This window comes from Ptychodera flava, chromosome 17, assembly GCF_041260155.1.
Source record: "Ptychodera flava strain L36383 chromosome 17, AS_Pfla_20210202, whole genome shotgun sequence".
In the NCBI taxonomy this organism is placed as follows: domain Eukaryota; kingdom Metazoa; phylum Hemichordata; class Enteropneusta; family Ptychoderidae; genus Ptychodera; species Ptychodera flava.
Window position 1 is genome coordinate 15214772 of NC_091944.1, and position 25400 is coordinate 15240171.

At 35.0% G+C, this 25400-nt stretch overlaps 1 protein-coding gene across 1 annotated transcript in view; it reads right to left on the reverse strand.

Moving 5' to 3' along the window:
- Positions 1–1201: 1201 nt before the first annotated feature.
- LOC139115574 (uncharacterized) overlaps positions 1202–25400 on the reverse strand; it is a 42677-nt gene continuing 18478 nt past the window's right edge. Inside the window, exons 3-15 of the mRNA XM_070677813.1 lie at positions 24143–24324; positions 21098–21220; positions 20474–20593; positions 18545–18667; positions 16150–16272; positions 14385–14593; positions 13942–13987; positions 12822–12955; positions 11905–12033; positions 10596–10710; positions 9201–9335; positions 8148–8273; positions 1202–6224 (exon numbers count right to left, since the gene is read on the reverse strand). Of these exons, the coding sequence (XP_070533914.1) occupies positions 6103–6224; positions 8148–8273; positions 9201–9335; positions 10596–10710; positions 11905–12033; positions 12822–12955; positions 13942–13987; positions 14385–14593; positions 16150–16272; positions 18545–18667; positions 20474–20593; positions 21098–21220; positions 24143–24296 (1659 nt within the window). The 5' untranslated portion in view covers positions 24297–24324 and the 3' untranslated portion in view covers positions 1202–6102. The remainder of the gene's footprint in view (positions 6225–8147; positions 8274–9200; positions 9336–10595; positions 10711–11904; positions 12034–12821; positions 12956–13941; positions 13988–14384; positions 14594–16149; positions 16273–18544; positions 18668–20473; positions 20594–21097; positions 21221–24142; positions 24325–25400) is intronic.

The window sequence follows — 25400 nt, forward strand, 5'->3', positions numbered from 1 at the left end:
AGCTATATTGTGTCACTAACAATAAGCTATGAGAAAGTGTCCCAGAAGACTTCACCAGAAAAAGTTTGTTGTGCCCTACTGGTAACTGTCCAATGATTGATAACTGTGTGATGGAACCTACAGCATGAAATAACAATTTGTATGGATGTGGTATCAAGGAACATCGTGCGGAAAACTCGCAGAACAAGTCATTGACAACGACATAGTCCCCACTTGTAATAGGAGTATTAGTCGCGATGGAGCGGGGAAATGTGGTCTTTAAGAAGTATCACTGGAGTGTATATGTTGAGCTCTATGGGCACATATATGGTCTATGTCGTTGTTCCCAATTTGAAACACATGAGGCATATCTAAGTTATGGTTCTAAATCAGGAAAAAAGATCAGACCTCTAGCTGTATTGGCCAGCCAAGAAATACATATGTGCATAATAAATGAGGTACAAGATGTGACATCTTAAGGTCAATATCCTATCAAAATTGAAGGGTATAGAACTTGTGGTTACTGAGTTATGCATAAATATGTATAATCTAGGTTAAAGGTCATCAAGGTCACGTGACATTTTGAAAAAAAAAATTGTATTGCTAATTAATTCCTATATGCCAAAAATCAGACCTCTAGCTCTATTCGCTTGCCCAGAATTAGATATGTGCATAATTAATGAGGTAAAGCGTGTGTTGCCATAAGGTTACTAGTGGTAACTGAGTTATGGACAAATATGTACATTTGAGGTCAAAGGTCACCGAGGTCATGTGACATTTTGTCAAAATATCTGAGATATCTGCGTGAACGGAATGACATGACCCAATCTATAAGCCCCCTGGACTTCATCTAAAAACTGTGTCACTGCATCCTTTTTGCAATATGAATACGATGAGAAACCAAATTTTTATTTTACTTGGCCTTATACATGGGATTCTATGGAGAGCTGACTTATACATGGGAGTCTATGGAGGTGTAAACTAAAAAGTCCTCTAACACGGCCAAATTTGATTGCATTGTGAAACAAATCAATGTGCATCTGTATGGGGTAGGGTACTATCCTTGTGCAAAGTTTGAAAGAAATTGACCAGGGCATGTCTGAGATATCTGCGTGAACGCACGGACATGACCAACCTATAAGTCCCCCCCCCCCCCCCCCCCCCCCCCCCCCCCCCCGACGGTGTCCGTGGGGACTAATAAAACCAACATAAGTGGCTCATGCTAGTTGTGAAAGCTAATCTTTATTGGCTGTAAATACTGTTCCTTTCATCCAATCATCTGAAGGTTACATGAATATATACATACACAAAAAACTTTATCAGAAAGGGCGACCAACAAAAATATGCAGATATAAGAAATGTACAAAGAGGAATAAGTTCTTGTCAAATTGTGCTACAAAGGCGACTGTTACACAATGTTTTATTGAGAGTCTATTAAAACGCTGAAAACGCTAGTTTTGAATCGACAAAGCCATTGCAAAATAAAAAAAAAGGACAAGTTCACCAATGATTTTTAAAGCTGAAATAATTAATTACCACATGGAAAAGTTTTCGTACATTAAAAACTGATTTGTACGTAAATACAACACAACGAGGTATAAAAAAACATACATTTTGGCTGAGCGCGTATCTGCATATTTTATGTTAAAAGCAAAGTGTTTCCTTTTTCCTTAAGAAGCTCGTCAGCAAATAAAATAAACCCAAACATCTAGAAATAAATTAGTAAGTAAATGAATAATAAAAAAACTTGTGGAACTTAAATATTACAAAATTGCACATGAAAAAAGGTTATAAGAGGAAATGCGTACCATAAACTTGAACTTTATTTCACAGTATCCAGTGTTGCAGCCAGGAATTTTAAATCACGGGACACAATGTCCCATGTGTTTCTGTTTATTTTTTGGGACATTTTGCACATTTTGGAGACAAATGCGTCAGTTGTCAATAGAATTCTGTATCAATTTATTATAACTTAGTTTTACAAAACAAAATTATAACTTAGTTTTACAGAACAAAATTCAAGCTTAGCCAGGACTGCATCGCTATGCTTTAATTCAGGCAATTGTAGCAGTATACCGTATCTGCCTCCAGTCACAGCTCAGTCAGACGACGACCAAGTGAAGCGTTTTAGCTACTTTAATCACAGCTTGAAAAGTACGTAAACATAAGCCTCAAAATAATCATGCAAAACAAAGGCCATCATCAGTATCAGATATACTTACAGACTACACCCATTGAACACAGTCGACTCAAGAGTGTGCCTGAGGTTACCCACAGTAGGCGAGAATGGGGGACAACGGGTTCTGTTTTGGAGACGTCCTGGCTACAACACTGCAGTATCCAACGACAAAATGTAATGTGAACTTCAACCGTGTACGCTCGTCTTCAACCGTTGAAAGACAAGCAATAGCTAAAAGGACAAATAGCCCCAATTATTTTACACATTGTTTTTGTCCATGTTTACATGAGGAATCAGTTACATTGGTCAGAATCTGGAAACATGTTGACGTGGTATATAGCTTTGCTGACAAAGCATACTTTCAAATTGGCTCACCTCTATGAGAATGATGCAACAGGAGATTAACTTCTGCTCAACTTTCCTCAAGGAAACTTGTAAACCATTATTTTCACTATTGGGGAATAATAATCAGGGGTCATTGTGTAAAGTATGGTAGTAGTGAAACATATTGCCCCAGAGTTGCAGATATTTGAAGTTCAAAATATAACCTTTGTTCACAAATTTCAAAAGACTAGAGCCAGTGATAATTTAATGTCATGCACAAGCTTAAAAGTCATGCCACACAAACTGCACATCAGCAACGCATTGTGAAAATCTGAAAGTCTGAATATATGTCCCCATGGTAATATCTACCCTATTACTTTCAACAACACAAAAATACAAAAAGGCAGTGGCATTTAGAGACAGAATTCTGAACATGATTGGAACTAATTTGGGATAATTGGATCTTCATATTTTTCAAATTTCTCAAAATTGTTAGGTGCCCTATAGCTGAATGTTGCAATATTACAAATTACTCATAAGAATAAGTGTATAACTCAAAAAAGAAAAGCAGATGAGCTTACATTTGCACATTAAATCAACATTATATACTTCACCATCCAATTATCCCAAATTATACCAATCGTGTTTTTACCATACTTTTTTCAAAGGGCTAGACTTCTAATATGTACCTCAGCCTACAACATAAGATGGCACAAGAAAAGACGGTGATATTATCGAAGGAAATTACCATACAGTTTAAAATTTAAAGTAAAACTGAGTATTTAGAATTGGTCTCTTCCTAATTAAGCACACATAGATACATCAATGTCACTGCAATTAACAAAAAATATCAAAATGTTTTACTAAAAGTTCTTTTGATATCAGCCAAAGTAAGAATGGCTGTTGAAAGCCGAGCAAGGTGGTGTCACGTACAGCTAAAGTTTAAACATCACTGCTTGTTTTCCTCATAATGAAAGTGTTTAGGGTAGACAAAGTTTAAACATTGTCTACTTATACTGACTTCAAAATTTCTGACCATTAAATTTCAGCGACAATAGAAAGAATTAAAATTCAAAGTAACATCACATAAAATCAAGAGATTTTAAAGTCATTAAAAAAAATGGTGATTCTTTCCTGAAATTTTGACCGGAAAGGTGCTGGATTGAAATGTTGACCAAGAGGTAGAATTTAGGAAACGTCAATATGAAACATTTCATTTCTGTGCATAGATTTTGTGATGCGACGGCAGGATATTGTCCAACTAAAAGTTCTTTTTCACCCTGTCATCCTTTTTTAAAAATGGAGAGGTCCACTATCATTACATGAAGTGATAGAATCGGACCTCAACATTGCATCTGAGGGGTTAACCAGAAAAGAGGAATGAAGATACTGAATCGTTTCCTTTCTAGGTAGATTCACCACAACATCTGTGTCTCAAATTACATTAATTGACTCATGATTGTTGAACCAAGTTTTCATATGAACAATCCAACAGAAGCTGAAAATTTGACAAAAGGGGCAATGTTGTCAGTACAATGGTAACACTGTTTGCATTGTGAAATAATCTGATAGACAGGCCCCCAGTTGGAAAAATAATTTGTACTGGTGGTATCGACCAGGATCACTGAGCTAATGACAGCAGAAGGAAAGGCTATACATGAAATTTAATACATGATTTAAATTTACTTTGAGTACGCAGTTGATTATTGAAAAGTATCTAATTTTTCTGACCAGAGAAAAACCTTAAAATGGTGACCATTGTTTCCCTTTCACATTTAAAAATATTATATAACGACCATAGGTATATAAAAGGAATAGCAATACCATTCACATATGTGATAGTCATTACATGGTGTTTTAAAGCGGTGCAAACTCCTTTAAAACCAATCTATCAATGCGACTTCTTTTATAATATGAGACAGTCTTGTCATCTCAGTAAAATACTGGTTTATGGTGAAATATACAAATGGATTTCCCCTTAATTGTGATAAAAATAGTATGTCAGAGGGCATGCTGTCAGTAAGCATGCCCTCTACAGTTCATACTGGGAGAATAATTTTTATTCAGACTCGTACTTTTGGATCCATACAACAGAATGGTGCCAGTCTGACTGTTCCCAAAACAGCAGTTGCTCTTTAATTCACTAAAAAAAGGTGAAGCTAAGCCACTTTTATTTTTGTGACCTTTATTAGTAAAATATTGACGTTTACAGGACGTTGTACAAGGGTAAATGTCATTGATTTGAATGCGACGGAGCAGCAGCATGCATATCAAAAGTTATGCTTATCAAAAGTTACATGATCGGTAAAAAAATCTAAATTCAGGAAGATTTCTTTCAAACCCCAATTTTCCTTGATAAGCATTATCTCTTAAAATTTTGATCAGGGTTTTCATTCTAGGAACTGTGAAGTGAAACTTACGAGAAAAAAGCTTTTTATCAAATAGAAATGTCTTTTTTTTTGTGTAGATAAGACCCAAACCCTACTGTGTTTGTTATTTGAATTGATATTTTCATGGCATTCCATATAAATATGAACCCTGTAGTTCTTGTTTTTGGACTAGCACAAACACAGCCCAAAAAACAAATACGATATGAATTGTGAAATCCATGATATGAATCATGATTATCAATAGGCAAGAATAATTGTAAACTAACAATAAGCATCAAAACAGCCGGAAAGTTCTTTGGAGAAAAGTTGACATATAAAATAGTCAGGAAAGTGTCTTCTTTCTTTGTATGAGATGAACATCAATTATCCATTGTGTACTGAGTTGATTTCAAAACAATTCACAGATCACAAAAAACAAAATTTTAAAAAATCAAAATATAATTAAAAGATAATTTTCAGCACGGGTTAGTAATGAACAAAGTACTGTGCAGGAGCTGGTTTCAAAAACTGTGGATAAAAACTTCACAACAAATCGTATCAACATAATATATATGCCCTGTAACCTTTAACTTACTTGAGTGAGTGATTTCACAAATAAACAAACAAACAAACAAAATCAATCTTTATCTCTGTCTGAAAAAAAACTCAATCATGAATAATGTAAATATTAATAAGGTGACCGTTTTCTACCTGCTTGCATTGTAATAAGTTTATCTTTGTTTACAGTAACTCTACAAATGCTAATATCGCATGTCACAGGCCACAGACAGAAAGTTCTTTATAGCACATACATTGTTTTTAATGTCTGGAAGAATGCATGTAGATTTGGGACTTGTGTTTCAAGATTGTAAATATTCACTTCTTGAAGGAGACAATCAAGAAATATTTGGTATTTTGGTAAAATTGTACATCCTGCATTAAAAGAGTATCATTTAAAATTTTACATAAGATTTAGGAATGTGATGTCTCCTGTAGAAAAATAACTCATACTATTCAAGGGTTTGCCTTTTTTCATTGCTGGCAAACTTCTCCAGAAGTTCTTTTGCTGTACCTGTATAAAATTTGGCAGAAACTGACACTGTATTCCCCTTCCTTTTAAACCTTTTCCTTCACAGTGGTGACTTGGCACACAGTTTTCCCGCAGTGTTTAATTTTTAACCAGAGTTCTGGTCCATCCTGTTGGGTAAGAATGTACCTCCATTGACACGTGTACAACACCTCCACCTTTGGCTAGTTGAGTGTAGCCAAAACAGTTTCTGCCAATTTCTTGATTTGAGGTTGCACACTAAAACTGAGATTTTCCACCAGTTTAAGTAAAGAGCTCTCATTGAAGACAGACTTAAGATATGGATCTGAAATACAAAAATAAGACACTTTGAATATCAAGTCACTGACTCACCTATACTGTACCCATCTTTATCAGGCAGTATATATATTGTGGCCTGCTGAACCATTCACACTGACTACAGATCCAGCTTTATGCATTTGTCAGGAAAATTGTTTCATGAAAAGTAGAAACCACACAATTTTAACTACCAGTAATGTAATTTTTCATTCCTTATTTTTGAGAATTCAAAGTTGTGAAAATTTTCAAATCACACACAGCATGATATTTTCAGTTGATGCCAACTTTTTCACTAGCCTGCATTTACATGTCACTGATTAATTTTTTTGGTGACTTTCCAAAAATTGAAATTTTTACATTTGTTTGCTCTGTGGAATTTGTCAGTGTACACGGAGTTGATTCAAAGATATTTTCCTCATTTAAGTTTTTCATAACTTCAAAAAATGCTTACTGCGTTTTCAATTTTCCTTAAATTTTGACTCTGAGCAAAATACTCCTTTCTAAATATAGTAGCTTGGAGTCCTGCCATTTTTGCTGTTCATAAAAATATCACTGTTCTGGTTTCATTTTGCATTCCACCCCCTCCACTGAAATCTGAGCACAGAAACCCTTTGCTTGAAAAAATATTTGGTTTTTATCAGAGGCCGACCTGTTCACCCTGGCAGTACTGTGAACAGGTCCACATTCACCATTGATAACAATAGGTAATTTGGGCCAGACTATGTTGGTGAAAGGGTTAATTAAAATGACAAAGTTCAAATTTTCATGTTGGTGAAAGCCAGAATAACACAAAAAACCAGCTGAGCTCCAACGTCATAACTGGGATCACCAGATGTTATGAAGAAGTTTTGTTATTTTTGGAATCACAAGATGTGGAGGATATGCATCAGTGGCACTTACTCTGTTGTTTTTGTATTGACATATGTCACATACAAAAGGGTAAGGGTCCCTGGGTTTGACATATGCATGAGTCCTGCTGGAATTCACAATATTTGATATTTGGTTGACGACAAGTAATTTCATTTTTGCTGTGTTTTGTTGCAAGAAATAAAATATCTTAAATGCCACAACTTTACAATATTCATCAACTGTATTTCATCATGAAATTTTATCTCACTTGCATGACTTGTTGACAAAGTAGAACTCAAAACATTTACATGTAGCTCAATAACTGAGTGAAAAATATTGTAGTTTCTCATTTCTAAATGTGGCTTTGTTGTTTTCTACGACAAAGATTGAACACTGGGGTCAGAAATCTTGTGTCTCATACTGTAAAATCAATCAATCAATTAATCATTTATTACATAACAACAGGCCACAGCCCCATAGACAAAATAGTATTACAGAGACTTTAACTAACAGAGAGAATCAACTCTTCTTTTCATTGCAAAGTAAATGAATGAGGCTAAGTTAATTAAGTATGTCACAATAATTGTGTACACTGTAAAATTGTGCTCATTTATATGCTTGTACACCATGAAGGCCATCCTGTAAAACAAAGACTTTTAGACAAAATGATTCTAGCCAATTCCATATAGCCTGGGAATGAGGAAAATTTGACAGCGGTTTTATATTCACAATGGATTCATTAAAAATGCATGTCACAAAGTGAAGGTAGCTCTGCAGTATATCATTTGCAAATTACTTGCATATTTAACTCTTTGAGTGCTGTAATTTTTCCAACCAAATTTTAGAGCAACATTTTACCAATTTTTATAGATTTTTTTGCAATTACTTGGATAATTTTGGACCAAATGGACATCACATTTCATCTGCTACAGTTTTTTATCAAAATTTCGGCAAAAATTGAAAAAAAATTGACTTGGGTATATTTTCTGAGGCAACAAAAATCGACTTTGGCGCTCAAAGGGTACCATGTAAATTACTTATGTATGGAAAGATTGGAAATTGATCCCACAAAGGAACATACCTTTCAGTAGCTGTATCAACGTCCACAATGCAATATGATTAAAACTGACATCCGCACTCTGCAGAAATCTCTCCAAGTATTTCATCAGTCCTGATAGATTGGAGGCAATCAGCTGCTCATCAAAATCTGTCAGGAAAAAATTCCACAGATAAAATTAGTGAATCTACAATCACACAATTGCTATGCTGGTTATGCACTGCATAAGATATATTCCCGTAACTATTTGCATCTTGCCAACCAATGTTTATACCCACAGTTTTGTTCCCTCACAATGCATTAACCCCATAAATAAATTTATTACTTAGTGTTTAGAGATCTAATGTTGCTGTTGATGTGAAGCAGGCTAGAAAGGTTGTATCTGATTGGTCGATTTTCACTATTCACAGCAACTTAGGGAGGCTATTGCGTATAAATCAATGATAACGGTAAGATTCAGCCAACTGAGATGCTGCACATTAGCCCACACATTGTGTTGCCATTTTGCAGTTTAACAAAACAACAGCGATAAGTAAACCGTTGAAATGACTGATTACAGGTGATCTCAGCATATTTTATCGTATGTAATAATGGATACATCAAAACTTTCAGTTTAATGTATTTTTCATCGTATTACATGATTTATGATGGTGAGATCATGAAGTTTAGTTGGACAGAATTGAATTAGTCTTCCTACAGGGCCCTTGAAACCATGGTAACTTTCAGACAACGGCATGGTCAACAAACCACGATAGATTTGATGATAGATTATTTGAGAATAATCACAAAAACAAACCAACCTAGTGTTGAAAACCAGATGTATTTTTTTCCAGAATAATTAAAACTTGTTCTTTCAATACTAGTTAAAAATGACGGAACAAGATTTGTTAAAAATCAGAAATTAACCTGTTGGTAATTAATTTAAAGTTAAATTGATTTTAAGAACAAATAAATTTTCATTAAAGTATCATTGTTTTTTAACCTTTTCAAATTTTACTCCAGTTCTCCATACAATGGTCCATAACAATACAAGAAAGCAGTGGGTGAAACCATTATTGTGAAGGGGCAAGTACTTGCCTATTTGTACCAGCTGTCCAATGGTACCAGCACAGTTGTATTGGACCTCTCTATCCGGTGAACATGCAGCTAAGTTGACCAATCTAGCAAATGTATTGCCGTTCTTCTCTGTTGTCAGTTTCATCTTAGCCTCATCTGTTTTGGAAAGGAAAATTCACACTTATGGTAGAACATACCTTGGGGACAGATATTCGGACTCTCAAATTATTACTCTTCTTTTCTGATCTACCCCTTGTTAAGGGCTCATTTTAAAACTCTTGGAATGAGAAAATTTTCACCATCTGAGTTCTTAGAGAGATTGCAGCCATTTTGAATTCAAGATACATGTTTTGGTAAATGTTAAGGTAATTTGTTTCTTTAGTACCAAATTTTGCACAGTGACCCCTGATTTTTTGTGCTTGATTTGATCATTTGGTAAGAGTATGATTGAAAGTTACATTGAGGTAGCATTATGCATCTCAGGGGCAGATGGTTTGGACTCTCAAATTTTTACAACTCTTCTCTGATCTACCACTCATGGGGCTCATTTCAAAGCTTTTGGAGTAAGAAAAAATCTCAGTTTTGAATTTCCAAAAATCAAAAATTTTATTTTTTCTATAGAGTTAACAGGGTGATGGTTGCCACTTCACATTTCAAACTTTCTTGCACTTTTGCTCAAACTTTCCCTAGTGAAACTTTCAACATTTTCTTACTAAATAGTGAATAAATGTTAGAAATTTGTTACTCTAGTGCCAAAATTTGCACTTTGAACCCCGATTTTTATTTTTGATTATTGAAAGAATGGTTGAAAGTTTCACTGAGGAAAGTAAGAGCAAAAGTTTAAGTCTTTCACTTTTGAGGCACTTACTTCCTTACGCAAAAGTCCCTGTTCTTGAGATGTAAAGGTCTATTAAAACTGAACACTGATTTCAAAGGATCAACACAATATCAATGATAATTTGTGTATAGAAACCATGTGAAGAGGTGAATTGATGTTATGCAATCTTACTGTGATCTCTGCTAGTGAAATGAATCCTAGTCTCGATAAATTTTTTCACCATTTCCTGTACAGTCCTTGTTTAACATATGGCAAGTTTAACCGAGTATATTAGCCTAGCATGCTGAAATGCTTTCTCAACTGCCTTGATAAACAGATAATTGATTTTACCATAAATGAATGACTCATACCTTGCCCTATGTACTGCCACATGCCCTGCAATGTGACCAAAATCTAAGCATTGCATCATGTGTGTACAGTTTCTGTGACACTCACGGTCAAGATCGTTTCCTCCATATATCACAGATCACTTGTCAGTGTGTTATTGTCTGCGAGTGTGTTAATTTGGTTTCCCAACATTGTGTTGTTCATGGAACACAATTACCATAAAGTACAGGTTACTGCAGTCTGGTACTTACCATCACCGGCCAAGACTGCGAGGGCAGCTGTTATTTCAATTTGTACACTGGTAGGTGTGGACGGCTCCAGGAGATTGACAAGAAGACTATCAACTGTACCATTGTGTAGTATTGGCTGTCGATTCAAAACACAGAATATGTCACTTATCTGAATCTTTCAAATTGCTGGTCAGAATGCGCTAAATTGGTGATAAAGTACAAAAGCGTGAACTGCTTTAAATACCTCAGGGACAGATATTCGGACTCTCAAACTTTTACAATTCTTTTCTGATCAACCACTTGTGGGGGTTCATTTTAAAGCTCTTGGTGTAAGAAAACTTGTCACCATCTTAGTTTTTTGAAAATTGAAAATTTCACCTTTGTCCTTAGAGTTAACACAAGGATGGAGGCCATTTTGAATTTCAAATATTGGTAAATCTCAAGTAATTTGTTTCTCTGGTACCAAAATTTGCATGGTGACCCCGATTTTTATTTTTGATTTTGAAAGAGAATGGTTGAAATATTCCTTGAGGAAAGTTTGAGCAAAAGTTTAAGTCTTTCACTTTCGAGGTGCATACTACCTTAAATCAAGCATATTGAACAATGAAATATTTCATAAATTTTCTCTCATTTTATTTAAAATGATTTTTTTCACCAAAATGAACGACTTCAACTGCTGCAATTTTAAAGATAACAAGATTAGTTTGCTTAAAGTGGTGATCAATGCCATCCGTTTATGATAACATCTATACATTACGTGACATAATATTATGAAACTTGTCTGACTCTTTCACAATCAAACATTGCCATTGGGACTGATTCCAAAATTTCAAGGTAAAGATTATGCAATTAGCATACAAGAATTTATGTAATATAGTGCAATGAAGAACGCTGGATAAAGTTTTTCTTATGAAAATCATCAGGTACTTGGAGGTTCTCCAGCATAACTCAGGCAATGTGCATAACTTAGAGAAGCAACCTGACCCCCTAGAATTATGTTGATTTATACACTTGTGCATTGTGGGCAGAGTTTTCTTGTCTTGCCGGTGACACACAAATTTTGCTGTATGAATACGATCATCACAGGTATTCTAGATACACATGCTGACACTCAGTATCTAACTGAAAGTGTTCGATGCGGAAATCTTTCTCCTCATATTGCGTTTCATCATATTATCAGCTTTTATTACAGCAATCTGCCACCTGGATCCTTCACACAATATCATATTGTTGTAGGTATCATAAAGATTATCTTCACAATATCAAGGCACAGTGCTGTGTGTAGATGTACCTCAGGCAAAATTTCCCCAATCTTTCTTTTTTATCTCACCTTGATTTGGTCACCAGCTGCTAAGTTACGTACTGTTCCCGCAGCGTGGCATTTACTCTCTGCCAGACTGTCTGGGTCTTGTAAAATGTTACACAGCTCGGGCAGAAAACCCTCGGTAACTATGGTTACCTGCAATAAATGAGCAATTAACCGACAGAGCTGGTCATAAAATGTTGGGTTTGTCATAAAGTGTCAGGACTGACTTGAAATGCCAATGACTCTTTAAAATTTATTTCAAAATAGAATTGCTGAGGAACGTGACGCTAAAAATCAAAGCATATAATCTACAACTTCTTTCTTGAAGAATGACATCATAGTATGTTGATGACAATAATTTACATATGCTAATCTATAACAATAATTCATTATCAGTGGTTCATGTCCATGTTTGATTGAATACTCTATTATGATAATCAAAAATGGTACAAACAATTGGGTTCTTAATATATTTTAGTGCTTTCATTATTGTGGGGGATCATGGGTAAAATTTTGGAAACCATGGTGACAATGATGGTGTAAACTTTATGATTGCTTTGATGAAATGGAGACTATGATAAAATTTACTGGTTTACTGCTCTTGGCAAAAAAAACACAGAACAGTAGAGACAGAACGGAGCGAAATTGATGTCCTGAGTTCTGTTGCATGACAACTACTAATAAACATGATCTACGATATGAAATATTGGCTTGCTGCATCTGCTAAAGAATAGCAATTAAATATTTCACCCCATTTCTCATCATGGAGATCCAGTTTTGCAAACAATGCAATTGGGTTGTACCAAAACTGATCAGTGGAAGGGGTAAAATCAGCAAATCATTTTAACCTTATCACCCCCAATTCCCTGTAAACAGGTCCACAATCACCATCAATAACAATAGGTTTGGGCCAAACCACGGTGGTGAAAGGGTTAACTGACCTCATTTTTACGATGAATGGATAGATTCCTGAGAGCAGCCAGAGCAGCGCACTGTGTGTCTTTGACACCACTGACGACTATTTCATAAAGATGAGGCAATGCACCAAGATGTGCTATTGTCACTTGGTTGTCATCTGAAATTTCAATCATTGATTAGAAAAGAGAGATTTTCAATCATCACAAAAGGAATGATTTCATTTTTCAAAATTAATTTTTAAATCACAAAGTGATTGCCTTGAACGATCACACAAAATCATGTAAAATTAATCAAAACCGATCAGAGCCTACTTGGTGTTTTTGTTGATAATATTTTCCTTTCAAAGGATCAAATTCAATTATTCTGGTAATGTCTCTAAATTACCCCTTTTTATTGCTATAAACTCTGTTGGTTATGATACAATCACCATCTACTGCCTGTCGGAAGAAAACACACTGTAAGTTCAGATTCTGACAGCCATTTCAGCCGCATCCTCATCACTACACACCTAGAACTAACAAGCCTTTATTACAAAATAGCTTCACAAAACATTTAAACTTCTACGCAGTCTTGATCAAAATATACAAAAAGTATGGTTTATTATTATAATTTTGTTGAATTTTCTCAGGGCATGAACGTCAAAATTGTCATAGCAAGCTTTTACACCGGTGGCTGTAATTTGTGGTACAAACTTAGCTAGTATGTCTAATATTCAAATTTACTAATAAATTTCTTGTAAAAGTGTGATAACTCGCAGTTACACCCCTCTCTGTGAGTAGATTAAGATGACACAACTTAGTTAAAAACTTACATCATGTAAAGAACGCAGAAAGACATTGCCAATATGGCTTCAATTAAATTTCTCTGCTAGCAACTCTGTGTTCAGTTTTGCTTTCACAGAAAAATTTCAAGCCTATGATATAAACGTGAGACCATACTACCTACTTATGAGAGTTTGAAGTATTTTTCTTGCTTTATGCCCTGGGTGGGTTACAATATTCTAAAATTAAATTCTGCATGCCCACAGCAGGAGGTGGTTATACTGCAATGTACTTCACAGAATACACACATCATAATTTTTTCTATGATTTATTCTACTGTGCAATGGACTTAAACTCCGGGTAATAACATGTGTGCACTTACCATCCGATGCTAGATTCCGTAAAGCCAGACAGGCTTGGCATTTCACCTGAAAATGTGATAGATAAACAGGAACGCACTTCGTTATAATGTCATTCAGCATTCATGGGAATTCTGAATCGGGAAATACAGAAAGATTTGACTTCATTATATTGAAGCACAACCATGCTGATATTGATTTCCAAAACTTTTTGGTCGTAGAATGGATGGAGAATTTTTGAATTTCATGATGAGTTGGTACAAGAAGTTGTGGTAAAGTTCAATGGAACAGATCCTATCTGACAATATCAAACCACTGAACTGCAACTTTTCTCATTTTGAGATATTCTGGCAAATTTGCGTAGTCTTTTAGATTTTAACACTGGGAATTGTTGAGTTGAACAAGTCACCATATTTGAAAGCTCAAGTGGGAAACTTCAAGAGAGAAGAATGTTTGTACATATTACCTTTTCTGTTTGGTAAGACAGCAGTTGGATAAGTGATCTGATGATATCGTAATGGCCGATGCCAATCATGAGGGTTCTATAATCACTGTCCACTGCGATGTTACTGAGAGCCGCTGTGCAGTAGTACACCACTTCTGAGTCCTTGGATCTGAGATAGTTCACAAACAACGGTATCGCACCTTTGGAGACCATCTCACTGCGGTTAGATTCTGTAGAAAGGAAACACGGTATAAATGAGCAAGCAGTTCTGCACAAGATTGAGCAAGGACACCATCCATTGTCAGCAAGATCAAAAATGTGAGAATTATAAAATATTCTGATTTGTTGACATTAGAAATGTTTGCTTTATTTATTACTGAATGATTACCATGGCAACAAGGCCCAGTGTGCTGCCACACTGTAATGTGACTATCCCACTCAGATTCACAATTCTTTGGTATATTTCACAGGGGTGTTTCTGAGTGAATAGAAATATAATACTGCAATCTTTTTCTCCCAGGGGTTACAGTTAGTTAAGTTCACAATTACATGACTAAAGCAACTGAAAGTGTGATCAATTTTCTGTGAAACTGCAGATCAAACTACTCCGTATTCCAAAAGTTCAAATTCATTCATTTGAATGCACTACATCTGTTCAATGCTAATCAATAGCGTGTATCAGGATATTTGGTGTCAATACAACTGGCAGTTAGACTATCGTTTGTTGCTATGAACTTGTATTTCTCAGCTTTTTTCCGTTGCCATGGTGATCAAAGAGGGTTTAATAAAATTCTATGTGCTTGAAAAAGGATAAAAAATTGGCAATAAATGTGAACAAATGGAAAATTTACCTGCTGAGTGGAATAATAGATGACAGATGTCTGTGTGTTAGTCAATTTGATTCAAACAATTACACTACACAGACTCTGTCCCTGGGCGGATAAGCATCTAGGGTTTAATTTTTTCACATATGGTCGGTGAAAACACACAAAAAATTGTTTTACATGAATTCAGACATAGTTTTGGTGTCAGCGATGAGTGATGTACAGCCAATTTATTTTTATCCATTCAAAGTTTGTAGGAACAACGGATTGTGGGATTTTTTTCAATTTTTTAATTTTAATGTTTATTCAATATATCATCCAACAGGCAAATGCCAAATTAAAGAATAATTGAAGTCAAACTTGCTTGAGTTGAGAAAGTTCAGAGGTGAATGTCTTTGCCTAAAAATACTTTAATAGGATATGACTTTTAAAAATGCACATGTAAAAACCCACTTTCTCTGTAGATGAGTCAATGGATTCATCTAATTAGATGAAGTTTCAAGTTCTCGATACTTCTATGAATATTTGTTTTCTTTGCATGGAGGGCTTCCAGCACGTTTTGACCAATCCCACTGAATGATATTGTTAACAACACAGCAATTTTTATCAGTTTCCAAGAACTGTCATAAGCACTAGATGCTTACAGCATGCACAGAGCAGCTTGGACCCAATTCTGTTGGAGAATTAAACTTATAAAAATACAGACTGTTGACCTTCAATTGGCCATGAAATTGCCCTGAACAACATAAATATGGATTTAGTTTTAATTGTTTGGGAGGGGCAAAATAAGGTTTTGCTTACTGTTTGCTATAAATAGTGATAAGTTGATTTGAATACTGTCTGACATTGAGCGTTATGTAAGGCATCATGGGACCAGGGGTCAGAGGTCAATGAACCTGAGTAACCTCACAAGTCCCTGGATGCGTTGTGTGGTGAGTTACAAAACGTTGTATTGTACTTACGTATATGTGTTAGATTTAACAGAGCACCCGTTGCATTTCTTTGTACACGGATATCTGTTGATCTGGCCAGCACCAGTAGAGGGCCGATGCCACCAGCAGCCACTATGGATTTCTTGTTTGCATCTGTGTCGTGGAGATAAATAATTTCAAACTTGTATTTCGTACAGAGTTCTTAAGTGTTGGGAATAAAGATTATGGTACAATGTACCTCAGGGAACAGGTGTTAGGATTCTTCAACTATTAGAATATTTTTCTGGTCTTTCACTTGTTGGGGCTCATTTTAACCCTTTGAGCGCCAAAGTCAATTTTTGTCACCTTTCTAGAATAAACCCAAGTCACATTTTTGTCAGAATTGTGCCAAAATTTTGATAAAGAAATGCAGCAAATGAAATGCGATGTCAATTTGGTCAAAAATTATCAAAAAAATTACAAAAAAATACCCAAAAATTGGTAAAATGTTGCCCTTAAATTTTGGTGGGAAAAATTATAGGTCTCAAAGGGTTAAAGCTCTTGGAGAAGGACAACTTTTTACCATCTCAGATTTTCCAAAAACTCGAAAATTTCATTTTCTGTGAAGAGTTAACACAAGGATGGCAGCCATTTTGAATTTCAAATATTGTAAATGTTAGGTAATATATATAATATGTTTCTCTAGAACTAAACTTTGCATGATGTGATCCCTGATTTTTTATTCTTGATTGGTAAGAGAATGGTTGAAAGTTTCATTGAGGAAAGTTTGAGCAAAAGTTTAAATCTTTTACTTTAGAGGCGCATGCTACCTTAAAGATAATATTAGTAATTAGACTGCATGTTTTGCCCTTTGACCCAATGGCTGATTTCAATGGAGTGGGAAAATATCATTTCATACAGAAAGAAGAACATAATTGAGTTTAATCCATGAAATTGAAATTCAGTTCAATTAAAAATGACAGCATGGAATATGAGAAAAAGATCAGAGTGATGTGAACAACAGAATTAAAGTTTAGATCAAACAGTGTTGAAAATCAAATGGTCATGCATCTGTGTACAGAGTAACTCATATTGTCTTCTTTTGCTCTGCTGAAAAAATAATCGTCTGACCATGATCTACATCTGTTACATGTGGGAGGACATACCGGTAATACTTTGTGACAGGAATGTTACTGTGCTTCAGGGTGATAGTGCTTTTCTTGCAAAATGCTAGTTTTAGAATTCGACAGAATTTACAGAACATGCTGCACTGTTGGATGCAATGTATCTTTCTGTTCATTTTCAGTTGATATCGATATTCATAATTATATTACAGCTTTGTCAATACCAGTAAATTGTATGATGTCATACTCTCAGATTACTACTAATAATGTATCTCATTATCCAGCATTGTGGCCCCCAGATCAAATTGCTAAGCAATGGTTGCTAAGGGTAATTTCCAAAATCAATCAAAATGCAAAGTTTTCATGATTTTCTTTACATAGTAAAGATTTGCAGAACCATACAATTCCAAAAGATGCAGGTTTGTCACGCGATTGGTCAGTGACGTCAAGCATATACAAATTTTCACAGCTCTACTTTGAAACGTTTCAGCTCCTACAAATTTGCACCAAATTTTCCAAAATTTCAGAATGTAACACGTGAGATACCTGTTTAGAGCCCCTAGCATGGATTAGGTTATCTGTTAAGTACAAACGCTTTTTTAACAGGAAAATATCTACTGTGTCATTTTGTGAAGTTTTGAAGGGTTTTACGGTGATATCTCATAAACTGTCCAGAATTTTTAGAAACGCATGCTTATCTATATTCTCATCTATGACTTCAATAATCGTACCAAAAATCAGCTAAATTGAGAGAGTTGAAAGATTTTGAACATTTTCAAAATACCAGGAATCGAAAATCCATAGAAAACAACGGAACGGTAACACTTTGCACGTGCAAAAGTGTGCATTTGGAATGTTGCCAGCGATAGCAACCAACGTGCGCTTTGAATCCTTCCGTGTTGCCTTAAATATGGTACAGTCTAGGTTACAACCTCTGTTAAAAGAGAAATTTGAGCTGAAGGTATTGCCTAAGGGCATAATACCACTAAGACATGGCAGTGTGATTCATATTGTCTTTGACGTGTTTTGTCGCATATAAAATGCGTACATGCAGCATATCATACAGGCAGAAGGTAAGACTAGATATGAGCGGGCAAATGCGATGATCTTTGCCATCATTATTACTGAGGAACATTAAGTATAATCATACACACCTGAGATCAAACATGACAGACAGATATGTAGAGAAACAAAAAATATTACAGATGAATATGTTACATGCAAATTATCAAGATATTCTTTTTTCATAAATTCATGAAGATCCATATGCAGACAAACACACATTAGAAAGTGCCAAAGACTGAACAGTATGTTGACAGTACCTGTGGTGGCAAGTGTTGTTATACATCCACAAGTATTGCATTGTACTTCAACATCGGGAGATGACATCAGATTGGTAAGTAAGCCGACACAACCACTCTGAATTATTACTTCCTTATTGGTGTCTAAAAGTAAACAAACAAACAAATAAACAAACAAATAAATTAACAAAAACAAATGAATAATTACGAATTGTTAAATTAGCAGGTCATTGGTGGATGATGTTATCTTGATTGCTAACCTTGGAATGGAAAACGAGAAAATTTTCAAAAGTTTCACAATTTACATATGATTTCATTGCAAATTTACCTTCATCTCAATCCCGATTTGGAAAATTTTTGGTCAGAGATTTGGTCAGACAGCTTAGGAGAGTGATCATGCTCCATCATTTTACTAGACAATTTCTACAATTTAACTTTGTTGAATGAAATTCAATGTCATAAATTTTGTAATTTTTCAAGAAAACATGAAATGTTGAAAATTATTTAAAAATAATCTATACAGAAAAGAAACCATTTTTATGTCAACAGTGTTTTTGCTAAGATTGGGGAACATTGCTAAATAAGTTTTGAACCCCAGTAACATTTCTGCTTTCCCCTTAATCTGACTACATTAATATACCATGGGAAAACTTGGTAAAATGACTATAGGGAACCCTGGTAACATTTCTGCTGTCCCCTATTCTGATTGAAACCCTGGTAAAAATAAAACGAGCTCTAAGAACTTATCAGCCACGAATTTACAAAATTGATGAGAAAAAAGTGCAATGATCATAATAGTTTATGGAGACATGAACACCTAAGCTTAGATTATAATTGTAACAGTTTCTCCACACATGGGTCAAATTTAACATTGAAACTATGTTGCTGATACTTTAGAAGGAAAACTGACAATTTCCCACACCGGTATAAAGCAATCTAAAAAGTCCATTATCACAGATCTTGTTGATGAAACAGTACATGTGTCTCAAGTACAGCCAGGCAAACAATTCTTGCACATCAGGTATTTTTCGTTCCATACCTTTACAGTGTGAATTTTATGTCACCGCAAACTCAATGTTACCAAACAAATTATTATTTGCATAATATTCCAGTGCATGTAAATGAGACAACTGAGTGAATGTGCTTTGTCATGGTTCACATATACAGTACAGAAGTTAAATTTTCAGTTTCATTCACAAACCATATTGTCTGTTCCAAGGTCAGTGTTTTAAAATAGTATTATATATAACATGTGTTGTCCTATTAAAATGACCAATGGTCTTCTTTGAAAGCTCTTTTTTGACTTTGTCAAAATGGTGAGAGAATGATTTTGTGCCTGGAAGAGAGGCAGAAATTCTGAAGGCCGTAATTGCAAACATGTCTATAATGTTTTAATATGTGCAACTTTGCATTACTTTTAGAGCTATATCTCCCATGATTTTTAATTGATTTTCTTCACTACATCAGTCTTTTACAGCACAGTTAAGTGTAAAAATGAATAGCCTGTCGATTTCTACTTTCATCTATGATTCTGAGATACAGAAAACGATATAGAAAGCCAAGCTAACAGATTATAAAATATTGCATCTTGATAAACTGCGTGGTTTTACCTATTGTAAAACATGTCTTATTAGCTCGCATCCTTTTTTAGCAAATTTGCTAAGTCTGTCAATTCACTAATTTAAGATGTCGCTAATTCAAACTTGTCTCTATATTTACCATGGTGAGGATATTGTTTTAGCTAAACTAAAAACCTGTTGATTGCAATGAAGATTCAAAAACACTAAAAAGAATGCAGCTTATTCAAAGCGTTAACACATGTCTTGATCAGCAAAGTTGCATGTGTGTTTGCTTATGTAAAAATTCCTGTACAACTGTATAACACGATGAAATTACCGAAAGTCAGAATAGACACTGTGATATTAAATTGCCATCATGTGTGCAGTTTACCTGGTCCATTAATGGCGAGGTTGCTGACAGCAAGCGTCGTTGCTCTGGTCGTTTCTAAGTCTCTACACTGAAGTAAAACGACCAATGGTTCCATCATATTCAGTGTTACTGGTTGCATCACTGTCGAGGGTCAAAAATTTGTAAAAAATTATTAAAACTTCTTTTTTTTAGTAAATGTCAAATGATACACACATATCCACCATAATTTTTTTTTCTGTTTTAGAACATTTGTATGTACATGTAGAAACTCTTTAACTTTCAGCTTGTTATATTGCGACTGGCTCTGTAAGATTCCACAAGAAATGTAGATCGTGTGGTAAGTGAACCAGTTTGCCAGAGGAAATTCTGAACAACATCTAAAGAGCTTCATTAAGGCCTTTTATGTTCCAGTAATGCCTTTCAAATAATATGACCCATATGTGTATCAGATGCATTGCTGGCAGCTCATCCCTAAGGTCGGGGAGGAAAACTGACATTGTCAATAAATAAATAAACTCTTACGGACTGATTCTCAGGTTGACTAATGTGATAATGTTCTTTGGCAACAAGAGGAAGTGATGCACCAATTTATATTCTTGCAATGTACATGTACGCCAACTGACACAGTTAATCTTTCATACTCACATCGTTCACTAATTTCTGCATAGCAAAGGGCTGCTGATCTCTGCAGTTCTACATTGTCACTGTATGTTAGTATGAGCAGTGCCCTCAGCCTGTCATCGTTGATTGTCGTCTTCTCACCATTGTCTGTAACATGGCAAAGAAACGAAATGATCCCTGGGGTCACTGAGGGCACGCATGCACATACACACAGTCAGAATTTACTGTAATGAAACCATTTTAAGTAAAAGTTGCCACCACAAGGGCAGCTTCTCAAATGAGAGGCTCAATATCCAATCTAGCCCAATACTGTGTAGTTATTATTAACCCTTACCCTGCCAAGTTCATATTTCATATTCCACCATATCAACATTGAATCTCAATAGCTCAAAAGAGATAATTAAACTGCTTTCTGTACATCAATTAAGGGTGTTCAATGTCAAATGCAAAGTGCCTTAGCATAGAAATACTACAATTTTTCAATTGGAATCACTGAATAAATTTTTTAGAAAAAATTGAAATTTTTGATGAGAATTCTGACCTGATAACCAATTAATAAAGACGATATCAGCAGGATCATTAATAGAAAAATAAAATTGATATGAGAAAACGATTGAGATTAGGAAACCATGCCGTGTTACTTACAGTATACCGGTATGCCTTGACCTCATTTATCAAAATTAGCATCATAAGAGTTCTACTGTACTGGAGGCATAACAGGTGGAATGTACCTCCGAAAAATATCTTTAGACTCTAAAACTTTTACTATTTTATTTTGGCCTACCACTTCTCTGTGTGTGTGTGTGGGGGGGGGGGGAGTCACTTTGAAGTTTTTGGAGTAAAGAAAGTTTTTACGGGCTTAGTTTTGTGAAATCCGGGAATTTCATTTTCCCCATAGTAATAAAACAGTGATGGCGGCCATTTTGAATTTCAAATATTGGTATATGCTAGGTAATTGTTTCTCTAGTACCAAATTTGCACAGTGACCTCTGATTTTTATTCTTGATTTTAAAAGAGAATGGTTGAAAGTTTGCTTGAGGAAAGTTTGAGGAAAAGTTCAAGTCTTTCCTTTTCAAGGAGTGAACTACCTTAAAGAAGACTTGTTTCTCTAAGCGACCTCAGCAATAGCTCTGTTTGTGGCACTTAGTGGAATTAGTCAGTGGAGTTTCATCTTAAGAAATTTTCATTGACTGTTGAGTTAATTTTTAGATCTAGCATTTTAGGTCTAGTAGCATTTAACCCTTTGAGCGCCAAAGTCAATTTTTGTCACCTTTATAAAATATACTACAGTTAATTTTTTTCTGATTTTTGCCAAAATTTTGATAAAAAACCGTGGCTGATGAAAAGTGATATCCATTTGGTCCAAAATTATGAAAACCCTTACAGAAAAGTTCACAAAAATTGGTAAAATATTGCATTAAAATTTTGGTGGGAAAAACAGCAGTCAAAGGGTTAAGACTATTGGTTTCATTTACACTGATGCATACTTCCTCACTGATTGGTAGAACAGTGAAATTCTTTCATGGAAATTGTTTGACTAAATGTTCGCAGTAATCTATTATATTGGATAATGCAAGAAAATATATTAATTGATAAACTGTACATGCTGCAAACTTAATTCAATCTTATGAATATTCATCACCAATTGTCGGCACAAAATTGTCAGCTTTGTGACAAAACTATATACATCTGACATCCCAAAGAAAAAATTCTATACAGACATGACTATTTATAATATATTTGACTGTCTGTTCTGGTAATAAAATTTGTTACACTTTGATGTATTGACTGGTTTGACGTTAATGTCACTCACACACAACCACCACAAAATTAAAATTGTCCCTCTGAAGCCACATGTTCCATATTTGGACGAGCCGCTATGAATACCACCTGTATTGAACTATTTATAGGCGAATTAGATTAATTATCATAAATAGAAGAACTTATTGTTTTGGGTCAGGAAAAACTGGGACGCAGTAAATGCATGCACAGTACCAACATTGTACAATCCCATGGATATGTAGCTACAGGGTATTCCATTATATACCAGTATAGTGCTGGGTGCTTGTACAACTGGCAATATTATGCCAAGTGCTGGGTAGATATCTGGATATGCACAAAGTGGAGGTTCAATGATTTGGGCATGCATTGCTGCCATAAATATAAAGTGACATGCATTTCAGAAATTATGTCATCTTTTTTTCTTTATCTGAACTGATCTGTAAGTGGGGATAAATATATATATTTTTTGTTGACAATCAAAATGTTTTTTGATTGTGACAAATATCATGGATTTCTCAAATCATACAAAAATTAACGAGAATATCAACAAAGACAACAATTTTATCCTTTCCAACTTGAAGGGTGCTATACAGTCATAGCTGCACCAAAAGACAATATGAGACTGGTGAATGGTGTAGAAGAATGCTTTCCACATTGTACACTGTCATATTTAAGGTAGAATGTGCCTTGAGGACAAACATGTGGACTCACAAATTTTTACAATTCTTTTCTGATCTACCACTTGTTGGGTTTCCTTTTAAAGCCCTTGGAGTAAGAAAAATTTTCACTGCCCTAGTTTTTCGAAAATCAAAAATTTCATTTTCCCCATAGAGTTAACTTGTGACATTGGGATGGTTGCCATTTTGAATATGAAATATCAGTAAATGTTTTAATAGAAAAGTTGTATTTTAGTATGAAAATTAGAGGGGGACCCCCTGATTTTTATTGTTGATTTGGTTGAAGGTTTCATTGAGGAAAGTTTGAGCAAAAGGTTTTCAGTCTTACCGTACTTCGAGGTGCATACTACCTTAAAAGATATAGTTACAAGGACATGTAAAAGCATTTTGACTTGCTTCTACGACTGCTGTGGAAGACATGAATGGTTTACATATAGGAAACTGCATGTGCAGACACTATAACCATATACTGTAGCTCTGAACACTCAACCCCCCTCCCCTGATTGGCAGAACCGATGAATACACAGTACACCAATGACAGCTTCAAAACTTGCAGTTTGCATAATACGCACAGTATAATATTCCAGAAGTAATTGAGGTATTTTTTTACCTTTGTTCAGATAACTAAGTAGATCATTCACTGCGATTCTTTCTTCTTCCTGCAGCAATGGTTCGTACAGGTCCCATCCGTTGGCTGTGATACGTGATCGGTAACAACTGCAGCACGGTGAAAATGAACATATACAGTCCAATATCACATCCATGTTGAAACTCTGAACTTCCTCATGTACTCTGTCAGAGAAACAAAAACTTAATATGACGATCGTTGCTAAAGCCACACCATATTCACGTTTATGAAATCACATTTCTCTTCTTGACCAAAAAGTATCTTCCTCTGCTTACGTCTGTGACATTCTGTTCCGTATTTCACAATACGATGCGCCTTCTCTGAATAGAAATCAGTGAATGCAATATGGTGATATTTTTAAAAAGGGCTGCACGACTACTTCACATGTAAATGAGTTTGTTATTTGACTTTGAACATATTTTCTCTGATACAATAACCTGACAGCATCAACTTCACATTGAATTTGAAGACTATTGTACATTGAAAACATTCATATGGGGGCATGTACCATGCGTATTTGCTCTCGCATTCAATTTTACTAAAAGACCCTTAGCTGTTCCTTTGATGTTCTTTCCATTCATTTTTTTTGCCAAAAGAAAATAGATTACCTTATTCAACTCCAAAATTCATGTAAAAATGCCACACATTAGACTTGTCAAAACAATTTCAACCTGTCTGACAATATTTGCATAATCGTATACAATGCCTAGCTGACAAAAAGAAAAAAGGACAAAAATTTTGTCCTTTCACAAGACTGTTATATGTGTGAACATGAATTATTTAAGTGTTCATAAACATATAGCTGTACATGACTGTCATTAATTACATATGATTGATGTTGCCATGTCACGATGTTATTTTCCCACTGACAGGCTTCTCTGTTAAGGTAGTATGTGCCTCAAAAGTGAGAGACTTAAACTTTTGCTCAAACTTTCCTGCATGAAACTTTCAACTATACTCTTACCAAATCAAGAATAAAAATCAGGGGATCACTGTGCAAAGGTTGGTACTAGAGACACAAATTAACATTTACTGATATTTGAAATTCAAAATGGCTGCCATCTCTGTGTTAACTCTATGGGGAAAAATAAAATTTTCAATTTTCGAAAAACTAAGCCAGTTAAAAGTTTTCTTACTCTAAGAGCTTTAAAATGAACCCCAACAAATTGTAAATCAGAAAAGAATGTGAAAATTTGAGTCCGAATATCTGTCCCCGAGGCATATAGTACCTGAATTTTAG